This window comes from Notamacropus eugenii, chromosome 4 (genome assembly GCF_028372415.1).
Source record: "Notamacropus eugenii isolate mMacEug1 chromosome 4, mMacEug1.pri_v2, whole genome shotgun sequence".
NCBI classification, from domain to species: Eukaryota; Metazoa; Chordata; class Mammalia; order Diprotodontia; family Macropodidae; genus Notamacropus; species Notamacropus eugenii.
The window spans coordinates 60923959-60937929 of record NC_092875.1 but is presented as its reverse complement, the minus strand read 5'-3'; the positions used below and the strand labels follow the sequence as shown (position 1 = coordinate 60937929).

The window sequence follows — 13971 nt, the reverse complement described above, 5'->3', positions numbered from 1 at the left end:
CAAAGAATGGGCCAGAGGACAGACCAGAGGCTCCCCGGGGTCCAGGATTTCACATTCCCTTCCCTTTCCCTGCCCCTCCTTCCCAAAGGGCTCTTTATCTGATAGAGATTGGCCCGCCCACACACAGAAGGGGAGGACCACAAGTGTGGAATATCAAGGTCTACTTTTTAAAAAAAATTATTATAAGGGATGGTGCTCTGGGAGGAATTAGGGGATAGATACGCTGGGAAATGTGGATGATACAGGATGAAAGATATCAATGAAATTTATTCCTAAAAAGCCTATTTATTATCAGGCAGCGTCCTTTCCCCTGCCCAGGAAAGCCCTTGCATGCCTAAGCCACCTCCTTCAACTTGTGAAGGAGCCTGTCTCCAACTGAAATCCACATCCCACCTTGCCCTCTTCCAGGATGATGGATGTGGACGCCTAATGGCTTCGTCTTCCTGGGGAAGACCCCAGGCCCCAGACCAGGAGCGAAGGCACGTCAGAGACAGGGATAGGGCCACAGTGGGTCTGGTGGCTGTACACAAACTTCCTCAACAATGCGGAGTCACACTGGAGAATCCTTCTTGGACACCCTGTGGCCCTCCTGGCAACCTGGCCCTAGGGCCCAGGCACAGTCCTTCAGCCCTCACTTGCCAATGCAAAAGTCCCGGAAGATAACATCGAGGACATCATCTGCTCTAGTCTGCCCGGTGAGGTGGCCCAGGTGCCTCCGAGCTGCCCTCAGCTCTTCAGCAGCCAGCGCCAGGTCCCGGGCCTTACTTTGCTCATAACGACCCAGGGCTTCACAGCAGCTCTGGAGATGGTGGCGGTGGCGGGCCCGGGTCAGGATGGGTGGCCCAGTAGTTGGATCACCACATCTGAAAGGGATGGACCATTGACTAGGGAAGGAACCAATCCCACCATAGCCCCCCGCTTCTGCCCCCTGCCTCCCAACCAAATATCCCCACCAGAGACACCCAGGAATAATGACTACCTTGGGAGGGGTGAACCTCAGCCCTCAGTCCCTAGGTGTCTCAAGATGAGAGGAAATAAGTCTGAAAGCCCAAACATGGTCAATAGGGAGGGGGTCAGAGGTCAGAAGTCTTTGAGGAGAGAAACTGGTCAAAACTAGGGGGTCACATGGTCAGGAACAGGAAGACAGAAAGAAGGGGAGCTCAGTCAGAAGGAGGGAGGGTCAGAGGGTAGAGGTCAATCAGCTGGATGGGGCACTGGATGGCAGATGGCAGAGGTCAGTCAGCAGAGAAAGTCAGATAGCTCTGAGATGGGAGAGTAAGACAAAATGACAAGGGGGGGTCCTCACACAGTGGCCAGCTCCCTCTTTAAGGAGGCCAGCACAGCCTCCAGGCCGGCCTCCGTCTTGCAGGACAGCAGGAGGTGGGGGGGCAGGGCAGGCCTCCTGGGCTTCATCCCCTCTGGCAGCAGGTCAGTCTTGTTAAGTACCAGCAGGATGCGGCGGCTGGGGGTGGAGGGTCCCCCAGGAGTCACCACTGTCTCCAGGAAGTGACGGCTGGAGGCTGAGGCCAAGTCTGTGGCATCTAGCAGGGCCAACACGACATCAGCTTGAGCCAGCCTGTAGGGACAGGATGGAAGCAGGAGGAGCCTGAGAGTGAGGAGTCTCCGGAATCATACCACAGCAAAGGACCCAAGAGTTGGGAGGCCTGGGCTCTAGCCCTGGCCCTGTGGCTGAGCAGCTGGAGCAAAGCATTTCCCTCTCTGAACCTCAGTCCCCAATTTATAAAATGGAGATGATGATCCAGGGAATTGCTTAGGTCACAGGGGCTTCTTGAGTGAAAGGGTGAAGGTGACTGGCTGATCCAAGGGTTGACTGCCCTTGGCCATCACCCCACCCTCTTAGGAGCAGAGTCCCATAAATCTTTAAGCACATTTATGCATGAATTCCTAACAATGGATTAAACTCTCAGATAAGAGAGAAATGAAAGATGTTATTTTGGAGAGGTTAACAGAGGCCCAGAGAGGCCCTCCTCACTTTTCATCCCTTAGACTCCAGGGGAGCCCCCACCCCAGCCCCAGCCCACTGACCCAAGAGTCAGCCCTTCACAGGCCCCACTAAGACCTGGGGATGGATGGCCAGCCTGAAGCAGAAGGGAGGGGCAAAAGGGTACTCAGGAAGAAGGAAAACAATTTAACAGGAAAATAGCCTGAGAAGGAAACACTCCTGCCTTCTAGGAGCCTGTGCTTAGAGACCCTGCTATCCCAACCACAGCCAGGACAACAACTCCTGCCTCTGAGACAAAGCCCCAGCCTTCCCCAAGCTGGATTGGGGGTGGGGGTAGGGCAGGGGGAGACTCACATGTCCTCACCTGTCCTGGGCCCGCCGCACACCCTCCTGTTCCACCAGGTCCGGGCTGTCCCGGAGCCCAGCCGTGTCGCTCAGCAAGGCTGGAAAGCCCCCGATGTCCACCGCCGACTCCACCACATCCCTGGTGGTGCCAGGCTCCGGCGACACAATGGCCACAGGCCTCCGACCTGGGGTGGGAGGAGAGTGAGTGTGTCAGTGCCTAGGAGACTCATGGCCCTGGCCCTCTCCCCTTCCCAGGGTCAGACCCCAACTTCCCATCTCAACAGAACCCCGCTGGTACAAGCCTGGACACTGCTGCCCTCTGGTGGCACCCTAGGGAAGCTGGCACCTGAAGAGACGGCAGGGTCAGTGTTCTTCATCCCCTCCTCCCAGTCAGCCCTGTCAAGGCATGCGTGTCCCTCCTGAGCAGTGAGTGTAAGCTCTGGATCTGTCATCTGGGAACATTCCTCCTATAGTATCCCTCCTTTTCCCAGGAGTCTCCTCTTCTCCTCAAACATCTCCATTTCTCCCTATATCTTCCTTCTCCTGAAGGGGGGTCCCCTTCCCTGCCCCAAGATGAGGCTGGTGGCACAATGGATAGACTGTGGGGCCAGGAATCAGGAAGACCTGAGTTCAAATCCAGCTGCAGACAGTTACTAGCAGTGTGACCCTGGGAAGGTCGCTTAACTGATATCTACCTCAGTTTCTTTGTCTGTAAAATGGGATTAACAATAGCCCCGAGCTCTCAGGATTGTGGGGAGGATCAAATGACACATTTAGAAGGAGCTTAGCCTGGCACATTGTAACAAATGCTTATTCCCTTCCCCTGCTACCCAAACTTCTCCATCGTCTTTCTAGGCTCTCCCCATAAAAGCATATGCCCACCTCACCCCCACTCACTCAGCAGGTTGATGAGACTGCTCTTGCCTGCGTTGGGTGGGCCAGCGATGACCACATGGGCCCCCGAGCGGAGCCGTTGTCCCCGACGGGCGTCCTGCAGGTGGGCCAGGAGGGCTTCCCGGAGCCCCTGCACGGTCCTATCCACTGCAGGGAGGGGGAATGAGAGCCACGAAAGCTCCAGTTAAATGAAAGGGGTTGGGGCTGGCCAGGGAGGGCAGGGGCTGAGCAGGGGGGGCCGGAGGGAGAGGGTGATCGAGGGTGTCTCAGCAGGTGGTGAGGGCTGCCTGGAGGGGCTCCGGGACGGAGCAGCCAGGGAGGGCAGGGGCTGAGCAGGGGGGGCCAGAGGGCGAGGGTGACAGAGGGTGTCTGAGCAGGTTGTGAGGGCTGCCTGGGGAGGCTCAGGGAGGGAGCAGCCAGGGAGGGCTGACACCTGGAGGTTTGGGAAGGGGACAATGGACTGGGGGCCTCACCCCACTCCAACACGCCTTCTTCGAGATTGTCGTCCTCACTGAAATCAATGTAGGCCTCCAGGTGGGCCAGGGCCTGTGCAAGGAGGGAGAAGGAACTGAAACTCCCCTTTTCTTCCCAAAGAGGAGGTCACCCCACTACGGGTCACTGAAGCAGTCTGGGCAAGGTCATAGGTCAGGGTAGATCAGGCTGCAGCGTTCCCAGGCCCTGGTCACACTCTTAGAACTGTGGATCCTACACTCTTAGGGTCAAGCAATTCTTAAATCCACAGACTCCTTGTGTCTTAGAACCACAATGGAGGAGACAAGGGGAAGAAGGGAGAGGAAGGGGGAGAGGAGAGACCAAGAATGAGAAACGAGGGATGAGGAGAGGAAGTGGTAACTGGGAAAGGAAAACCCAAGGGGGCCCAGTCTCACTTGCCGTAGTTAGGGTCTCTCCCCAGCCTTGGCAGAGCTGTCCTAGCTCCCCCTGGAGCTGCCTCAGGGCCTGGCGCCGCTGGGCCTCGGTCTCAGCGTGTATCAGGTCCCCCAGCCCCTCCACTTCAGTCAGGCTCAGTTTCCCATTCTGGAAGGCCCGCTTGGTGAACTCTCCAGCCTCTGCCGGCCGAAGGCCTGGTATGCTGCCTACCTGCCAGGGAATATCTGCTCAGAGCCTGCTGCGCCCCCAAGGGAGACCCAGGAAAGGGGAGAAACTCACCCAGTGCTCCCAGCACAGCACTCACAACAGCTGGCCCACCATGGACATGGAACTCAGCACAATCCTCTCCAGTAAAGCTGTGGGGTCCTGGAAATGAGGCAAAGAAGACGCTGGTGCTCTGATGGGATCCTTCCCTAAGCAAGGTACATGACCACACAGATGAAATGAGAAGACCTGATTTACGATGGTGACTCTAGGATGGAGGAAGGAAAATTCTCCTTTCACCAATGCCCCTGCAGTTATACAAGCCCTGGCAGCATCCTAGCTTCAGTCTCTACTCCCCTGAAAGGGGGATTGGCAACTTCTGAGGATCCCTCAGTACTAGTTCTCAGTGGGTAGGGAAAAGGGAAGGGAAAAACCAACAAGTTAGAATTACAGAAACAGGAGATGGTCTCTTAGCAACACTAACCCTCAGACTTCTAGACCTTAGCCACAAAATGCCATGGCTCTTAGAACCGTGCATTCCTTGGGGCTTAGAACCGTGCATTCCTTGGGGCTTAGAACCAGGGACTCTTAGTACCACAGACTCTCAGAACAACTGACTCCTAAAGAATCATGGCTAATGAGGAACATTAGAAAGTACCAACCTAGTCCCAAAAGGTTAGGGAAACAGAAGGACTGACAAGGAAGTGTCACCCATCTATCCCTTCTGACTCACCTGGGAACCAGAGAATCAGGCCCTTGTCTAAAGGTTCAGAGGAGCCAGGGTCCTGCAATAGACGAAGCGTTGCCACCCGGGGCTGTGGAAGGGCCCGCAAAGTTGTGAGTCCCAGGACAGCAGTGCCACTGGCTGGACCACTGGTTCGAATGACTGCCACACCACACTTTCCCTGGCCAGAAGACAGGGCAAAGATAGTGGCTCGACCACCAGAGGTGGGTCTGCTTGAATAATGCTTTGGCAGGCTGGACAGGGAGTTGAGAGAAGAGGAGAGCAATCAGTGAGGGTGCTGGTGGGAGGAGGAAGGGTGGGTTCAGGGTCTGGTCAAGTAGAAACAAGGACCATTAAATTGTACAGGATTCTTGCAGGGCACATGCTGACTTAGAAAACCACATGTAAATGTTATCTATGTTTTACTGTGTTTTTGATTACTTTTATAAATATTTCTCAATTACATTTTAACCTGATCTAGGTCACATTTGGGAGTGCTGTGGGCTACAGATGCCTGAGGGGAGATATGTCTGACATACCTCAAGTCTGGTGGAAAGGCAAATGAATTTGGAGTGAGGAGGTTTAGGTTAGAGTCATTGGTCTCCTAGCTTGAGGACTTCAGAGCCACTCTGGGCCTCAGTTTCCTTGTCTGTAAAATGAGGATGTTGGACTAGGTACCTCTCAGAAATCTTGAATTACAGACATTTCAAACACGTCCAAAATTGGACTCTTTCTCTTTCCCCCCAGGCCTTTCCCTCTTCCTACTTTCTGCTAGTGCTGGAAACACCATCATTCTCCCAACCATCCGGCCTCCCAATCTAAGAGTCAACTTGGACTCCTAACCAGTTTTCATTTCCCACCCTCCAACCTCCCCACTCCCCTTGTCCAAGCTGTTGCCAAGGCCTATCAATTTCACCCTTGTATTAGCTTTTTTGTTTTGCTTTGGGGGTGGGGAGACAGTTGGGGTTAAGTGACTTGCCCAGAGTCACTTAGCTAGTAAGTGTCAGAGACTGGACTTGAACTTGGGTCTTCCTGACTTCAGGGCTAGTGCTCTGTCAGCCTTGTCACTTTTTGCCTTTGGAACGTCTCTTGTATCCACCTCCTTCTCCCCTCTGACGCTGAGACCCTTTGGTGTAGACCCTCATCACCTCACACCTGGATCACTGAAATAGCTGCTGGCAGGTCTGCTTGCCACAAGGCTCTCCCTTCTCCAATTCAGGTCTGATAATGTCATTCAACCGTTTTCAGTCATGTCCAACTCGTTTGTGACCCCCCATTTGGGGTTTTCTTGGCAGAGGTATTGGAGTGGTTTGTCATTTCCTTCTCCAGCTCATTTTACAGATGAGGAAACTGAGGCAAACAGGGTGAAGTGATGCCCAGGGTCACATAGTAAGTGCCCAAGGTTGGATCTGAACTCCTGATTCCAAGCCCGTTGCTGTATCCACTGTGCCACTTAGCTGCCCCTGAAGCTGGAGGCTCTTAATAAATGCTTGTTGACCTGATTTACTAGATGGCTGCTGAAGTCCCTTCCCACTCTCAAATTCTGTGATTCTAGGATTAGGCCGCTAGGTGGCAGAGGGGATAAGGGATGGGTTTAGAGTGATAATATTTAATATAAATTTTAGACTTTAATAAGGGCCAAAGTTTGAATTAAGAAGAGCCTGAACCTAATAGTCCCCTTTGTTTAACTTAGAGGATGTCTTTTGATGGGCAAATGGGACTTCCTTACCAGACCCTTCTTCTAGCATCCTAGTGTTAAGAGAAAAACACAGATACCTTGGGTTGTAACTTCAGCTTTTGTCAAACTCTGTTAAGATAACAACTTCAAAGGCCTGTTTAGGACAGGAAGCCTGGTGGGATTTTCTTACCCAGCTGGAATCCCAAGGCCTGACCAACATTGCTTTGTTAATTGTCCTGTCTTACTGAATTTATGGTTTGCTTAATTAGGAGAGTTTCTTTCTCATGGCAAGATGTATATAAGCCAGAAGATTTCTGTACTGGGTAGCCAGAACATTTCTGGCTCCATAATGCATTATGTTACCGTTATCTTTAATAGGAAATTGATTAATTAATTAAATCATAAAATGTATGCATTTAGCCATGTTGCCTTTTCTTAACAAAGTTTTCAGGCCAACAAGAGTCAGGAAGATTCCAGGAGATACTCACTCCCAGGATCATAACCTTTCTTAACCTCAGGATCATCTGTAAAATGGGGATAATTAACACCTACTGCACAGGGCTGCTGTGAGGACCAAAGAAGATAATAATGACATGAGGGAACTTAGTTCTGTCTGACAGATACTGGAGGGGTTTGCCATCTCCTTCTCTAGCTCATATGACAGATAAGGAAACTGAGGCAGACAGAAGTTAAGTGACTTGCCCAGGGTCACCCAGTTAGGAGGTGTCTGAGGCCAGATTTGAAGACAAGTCTTCATGACTCCAGGCTCAGTGATCTATCCACTCACTGAACCATCCACCTGCCCCTGGCATGCAGTAGGAGCTTAATAAATGCTTGCTATCAGTAAATGCCCTGAGGACAGAGATCTGACCAATTTCAAACCTTCCATGGCTACTAACTACTTTTCCATCTAGTGACTACTCAGTCTAAGTCCAGAGGTTCTTAACTTGGATCTGAGAAGTTCAAAAAATATATTTAGAGGCCTATTCCAATATAATTGCTTTCCTTTGTAATCCTAGGTGTCTTATTTAAGAACCTGATGGTGAGCCGGGGTCCAGAGGCTTCACGGGACCGCCCCCCTGAGAGGTCCAGGCTAAGGACTCCCACCTCCCTTCCTTCCCGTCCTCCCCTGCACACACATACTGCACATCCCAGCCAACCCAGACCATCGGCAGTTAAGGACGGTCCCCGTCCTGGACATTCCAGGCCAGCCGGCTTCGGGGCACGCCTGCCACGCCCTCCCTCCAGCTGGGGGGCCTCCTTGTCAGCTGCCACCTCCTCCCAGGAGCCTTCTCTGATTGGAGGGTCCCCCCCAGAGGCTCTCCAAAGATCTCTCCTTCTGCTCCCGTCCTGGAAGGAGGACCAAGGAACCAGGGACGAAAGGGCCACCTCCCCCCACCTCCCATTTTACAGATGAGGAAACTGAGGCCTGCAGTGGTAATGCGGCTGACCAAAGGTCACACAGGGGTAAGGCCGGTCCTCCGACTCCAAAACCTGACCTCGCTCTACGAAGGCACCTCCCTCGTATCACACCTGGTGGTCCGGTCCTCCCCACCTGAAATGTCAGCCCTTCAGGACACGGACCGTCCTTCTGGACGTTCCGCATCTTCGCCTCCGCTACGGCTCTTACTAAGTGTCGGCGGAGGTCCAGGGAGAGGCAGCCACCGGCCCGGGAGCGCGCAGGCTGTGGAGAAGGCAGGGGCGGCCTCGAACCCGCGTGTCTCCCAGACTGGCGGCCTAACGGGTCACCACGCCCGCCCACCCTGGACCGGGACGCACCTGGTGCACAGACGGGTGCTCTGGGCCGGCCCGCACAGCAGGGCTCCCAGGCGCCTCCACATGGCGCGGAACCCGGGGTCCGAGACACCCGACCCAGACGCCCCCGGCGTGGCTCCGACTCACTCCGCAGCGGCTTGGGGCGAAAGCCCCGCCTCCCTAGCCCCATTGGTTGGCATCCAGGAGGCTCCGCCCTTACTTGAGGTTTTATTGGTCTTGCTCGATGGCACCGCCCTTTCTGATGCTTGGTTGGCTATTATCCCTAAGAGATTGCCTTCGTTGAGAGGTAACTGATCCGGACCATAGAAGTCCCGCCCTCCAACCGCAAGATCTTATTGGCTATCTTCTCAGTGGTACCCCCCCCCCCCCCCCTCCGCTCCCCGAAGCAGAAAGCCCTCCCACTGAGGTGTGGTTAGTCTGCCGACGTAGGCACCACCGAGGTAATAGGAACTAGTCCCGCCCTCCATGAAATATGATTGGTCAGGCTTTTAGAAGCCCCGCGCAAGGCTCAGCAATGCCCTTCTGTGATTGGTTGAGACGAGGATGCGCCGCGCTGAAGTCTGTCACGCGGGGGCCCCCCATGGGGCGGGAAGCAGGGAGCGCAGCCGCACTAGTTCTCCAAGAGCCCCAGAGAGCCTTTGATGTGATGAATATTTATATGAAGATAATGATTATTGATATGGTGATAATGAATATCAATTCGAACTGCCGGCACAGTCTCGCGTGGACTGACATGAATATTCTTGTAGTGAAGTGAACGTTCCAGCTGGTTTTCATTGACGTTCCTAGGAAAGATCCTGAGCGATGGTGAATGTGGATTTGAACACGAATTCGCCCAGCTCAGTCCGGGATCCGTCTGGGCCGGGATCAGGGCTCTGCGCTGGGGCTGGCAGTGATGGGGGGGAAGGGCGGGTATGTCTGGGACCAGGGCCAGGGTTCGATCTGGGAATAGGTATCAGTCTGGGGCCAGGTCAAGTCAACAAGCACCTACTATGTGTCAGGCTCCGTGCCAAGCGCTGGGGACCCAAAGAAGGGCGAAAGACGGTCCCTGCGCTCAAGGAACTCAGTCTGATGCAAACAGCTAGGGACGAGAAGATAGAAATAACGGAAGGAAGGCTCTGTCATTAAGGGGGGGCCGGGAATGACTTCCTGCAGAAGGTGGGGTGGCGCAAGCTGGCACTTAAGAGGGATCGGGGAAGGAGGGTGGGCACGAGGATGAAGGGAATTGCAGGTGCAGGGCATAGCCGTTGACAATGCTTGGAGACCTGGAGAAAGGGTCCTGTATGAAGAAGGGCCAGGTGGCCACTGTCACTGGAGGGCAGAGTACAAGGAGGGGAGTAAGAGATAAAAAGGCTGGAAAGGCAGGAAGGTAACGAAAAAGGTGTTAAAAGACAGAGAGGGATTGGCGTCTGGAGCTCATTCTTCGGTCCGGATCAAATTGGAACATCTGACCTCAAGCCTATTATTGGGCGCTCTAACCAGGACCCTCAAGTCTCCAACACCACCCATATCCAATCATCCTATGGTAGTGGGGGGTGGGGGTGGGGACGGCATGGGGCGGAACCTGCCTGAGCAGAAGCGATACTTGCTACACCCTCCTCTGGGCTCTAGACCTGAGGGTTGGGATGAGGGAAGAGTCACACAGTGATGGGACTTGCTGGAAGCAACGTGATCATCTAGTAATTGGAGAAGGAATGAACAAATTGTGACAAATAATGTAAAGGCATATTATTGTGCAGAATGAAATGATGAGTGTGGAATCCAAAGGAATGCAGGAAGACTTGTATGATACAGAGTGAGGTGGACAAAAATAACACCAACATATCCAGGAATCTGCTTAAATGGAATGACCAGTCTTGGTTCCAGAGAACAGGTGACCAAATTCTTCTCCCTCTTCTGGACAGAAAGGTGGGGGACTGTGGGTGTGGGTTGTTGCATACTCTATCCAATGAGATAATATCTGTAAAACACTTAGCACAGTGCCTGGAATGCCGTAGGTGTTTAATAAATATGTATTCCTTTCCCTTCCCTCGTCAGATCAGATCTCTGCTGACTTTGCAAACCTATTTTTTGGTAGATAGGGGTAGGCTGTAATACCATGCATGTCCTTTATATAAAAACAAAAGATATCAAAATCTTTTTTTTTTTAAGTGACGAGGTAAGGGGCAAGTAGGGAGTCTCTCCCCCAAATCCCAGCCACTGGGGAGAGGACTTTTGGTGGAGTGAAATCTCCTGAGAGGAAGGAAGTTAAGAAAAGAGGAGTATTGGAGAGGGGGGGCCAGTGTTGAGATTAGGGAACCTAACCCTCCCGCACAACTCCCAAATTGGTCAGTCCAAGAACCAGAGAATTGACTGGGGGGAGGGGATTGTCACAGGGTTGGGGTGCACAGCGAGGGATTCTGGACCTTTTTGTAATGTCAAGGCTGGGGCAAATGCAGTCCTGGGTAGGGAGGAAAGGGAGACTTTCCTGAAACCTAATGTGAGCCCAGCCTCCCCACCTGTCATCTTTCCATCCCCAACTCCCTAGCCTGGAGCTTTGGGATCCCCAGACTTTGGACCCCAAGGTTCCAGAAATAAGAGCTTGGAGGGTTGGGAGAAGAAAGGCAAGAGACTGAAAAGTAAAGAATTGCTTCTGTTTGACAAGAGGTAGAACACAGGGCGAGAGATGGAAGAAGAAACAGGTGCTTGGGCAGCCCAGAGCCCAGGGAGCCCAGACCAGACTGGAATAGACTAGTCCAGCCCATGGACCAAGGCACCCCAGGTCCTACCTAGACCAATCCAGCCCAAGTCTTAGAAAATCCAGATGCATTAACGTAACAACATGCTCACTCCAAGGTGCCCAGATACCAGGCTGTGGTCAGACTAGCCTAGGGTTGCTTCAAGTCATCATGAGATACATTAATTCAAGCAACATTTATCAACTCCTCTGCCTGCTGGGTGCCTTAGCAGAGCCCCAGCTCTTGTCCTCAAGAGTGGACTGAAAAGGGAATATGAGTTGTACGCACAGAACTGGGAGCTCAAATAAAGCTTTCTCCATTTCCTGGTCACCACTAGCATCCCCTTTGACTATATCAGTGCTCTTCTTTACATTCAGAGAGCTTTCATGCAAGATTTTTTCCAGTCTTCTAATTCCAGAGGTGGACAAATCAAATGGACAAGACATTTTACTGATGGGGTGGGTGGAACTAGTCACATGGACAGTCTTGGAGAAATGGGGTGAGATACTTTCTTCCCTGCCTGAACATGTCCTTCTTGTCTCCACCCCTGGGCTCCCCTGGGCACCACTTTGTTCGATCACATTCTTGCAGGGTAGATACACACCTTCCCTCTAGTGAGACACACAAAACCCACAGAATCCTATGTCACCATCCTCCTATTTGTCCACAGCACCCTGAAACACTAGCCCCCTGTCTTCCCAACCCTTTCCTTCAGTGCATTCTGACTCCCAAGAATCTCTCCCAACAGACAGTTAGTCATTTAGCTTGCTCTGGACCAAAGTCTCAATCAATCAATCAATAAACATTTTATCAAGTACCTGATATATGCCAGGTACCGCGCTAAGCAATGGTGATACAAAAAGTGGCAAAAGACAGTCCCTGTACTCAAGGAGCTAATGGAAGAGACAAGTAAACAGATATATACAAAACAATCTATGTAGAGGATAAGTAATAAGAAATAACAGAAGAAAGGCACAGGAATTAAAAGGGGTTGGGGAATGCTTCCTGTAGGTGGCATTTTAGTTGGAATTTAAAGGAAGCCAAGAAGGTCAGTAACTGGTGCAGAGGAAGGAAAATATTTCAGGCATGGGGGACAACCACCAACCCAGGCAGAATGCCATGAACTTAAAGATGGAACAGCCAAGAGGCCTGTGTCACTGGATCAAAGGGTACATGTCTGGAAGTAAGGTATTAGAAGACTGGAAAGATAGGAGGGGACTAGGTTATGAAGGATTTTTGAATGCCAAACAGAACAGTCTGTATTTTATCCTAGAGGGAAAAAAGTCAGTGGCATTTACTGAGTAGGGGGGTACATGATTAGACCTGAACTTTAGGAAAATTTTAGTGCTTGGATGAAGAATGGATTGGAGTGGGGAGAGACTTGAAGCAGGTAGACTCAGCAGTTATTGCAATGATCCAGGCATGAGGTAATGAGGGTCTGAAGTAGAGGGGTGATAGTGTTAGAGGAGAGAAGGGGGTGCATTGGAGAGATGATACAAAGGTGAAATTGACCATTTTTTGGCAACAGCTTGGCCATAAAGGGTGACAGATAGTGGAGTCCAGGATGACCAGGACAGAGAAGAGTCTGGGTTTTGAGCCTGAGGCACTGGGAGGATGGTGTTGCCCTTTTCAGCAATGGGGAAGGTGAGAAGGGGAAATAATGAGTTCCATTTTGGACATGTTGAGTTGAAGATGTCCACTGGATATTCAGTTATCTGAAAGGCAGTTAGAGATGTGAGATTGGAGGTCAGCAGAGAGACTGGGGCAGGACAGGTAAATTGGAGAATCATCAGCATAAAGATGGCCATTAAATCAATGGGAGCTGATAAGTTCATCAAGTGAAATGCTATTGAAGGAGAGGAGAAGAGGTCCCAGAACACATCCCCGAAGGATTTGTTTCTAATCTAGGGTTAGAGGGTGTAAGATGGAAGACCCAGCGAAAGAGACCAGAAGGGGTGGTATCCCAAAAACCTAGAGAGAAAAGAGTATCAAAGAAGAGAGAGTGATCAATAGTGTCCAGTGTTTCAGGGATCAAGGAGATTGAAGATGGAGAAAAGGTCATTGGATTCAGGAACTAAGAGATTAATATCTTTGGAGAGAACAGTTTCAGTGGAATGACAAGAAAGTCAGATTGTAAGGGTGGTGTTGGAGTGGGGGCAAGGAGAGAAGAGATAGTAGACACCCTGAATCCACCTAAACCTGGCTCATCTACCCAGGCTGGCTGGCTCGTTGCCCCTCTGTCTGCCTCTCTGGGATTCCTGCCTTCCAGTCCATCTGTCTCCCATCTCTTATCCACATGTCTGTCTGTCTCTCTGCCCTCCCATCCTTCTCCTTGCTTCCCAATCTTCTGTCTGTCTTACAGTCTACCTGTCCATCTCTTTTCCTAACTATCTGCCTTGTTTCCCCCTGGCCTGTCTGCTCATCTATCTGTCTCATCCCATTCTCTTCGCCATTCTCTCTGACTAGTAGGAACCGCCCCCCTCCCCCACCTGCCAAAAGAAGATTATCAGAACCCAAGGGTGGGATTGGATCCCAGGAGTGCATTAGGTCCAGCCCTCTGCTTCCACTCCATCTCTCAACACACATACACGCGCTCACACACACACACACACACACACACACACACACACACACAGACACACACACACACACAGACACACAGACACACACACACACACACACACACACGTACATTTCTGGGCCCTTTAGATGGGTCCCACCGGTCCAATGGGCGAAGGGCCCTGTTTCCCCAACTCCCGTCCACTTCCAGGCCAGGGTTGTG

The 13971-nt window shown here is 51.9% G+C and overlaps 1 protein-coding gene across 2 annotated transcripts; it reads right to left on the bottom strand.

The window, feature by feature from the left end:
• Window positions 1-265: 265 nt before the first annotated feature.
• On the bottom strand, window positions 266-8632 carry GTPBP3 (GTP binding protein 3, mitochondrial). 2 transcript variants are annotated; one of them, XM_072601317.1, is made up of 9 exons: window positions 8476-8632; window positions 5028-5272; window positions 4370-4456; window positions 4094-4296; window positions 3676-3748; window positions 3233-3349; window positions 2328-2493; window positions 1307-1576; window positions 266-863 (listed from the first exon to the last, which is right to left on the bottom strand). In XM_072601317.1, the coding sequence occupies exons 1-9, from the start codon at window positions 8535-8537 to the stop codon at window positions 632-634; spliced, it is 1455 nt and encodes a 484-aa protein (XP_072457418.1). In that variant the 5' UTR covers window positions 8538-8632; the 3' UTR covers window positions 266-631. The 2 variants fall into 2 exon arrangements, with proteins under 2 accessions (XP_072457418.1, XP_072457417.1); XM_072601316.1 differs by having other exon boundaries at window positions 3206-3349; window positions 8476-8631.
• Window positions 8633-13971: the final 5339 nt, after the last annotated feature.

Excerpts from the sequence above, each read along its gene's own strand:
- GTPBP3 (XM_072601316.1), bottom strand. The coding sequence starts at position 8,537 with ATGTGGAGGCGCCTGGGAGCCCTGCTGTGCGGGCCGGCCCAGAGCACC. Across the intron at positions 4,457-5,027 it reads CCTGATTCTCTGGTTCCCAG|GACCCCACAGCTTTACTGGA; the intron begins GTGAGTCAGAAG and ends CCTCATTTCCAG. Across the intron at positions 864-1,306 it reads AAGAGGGAGCTGGCCACTGT|ATGTGGTGATCCAACTACTG; the intron begins GTGAGGACCCCC and ends CATCCCTTTCAG.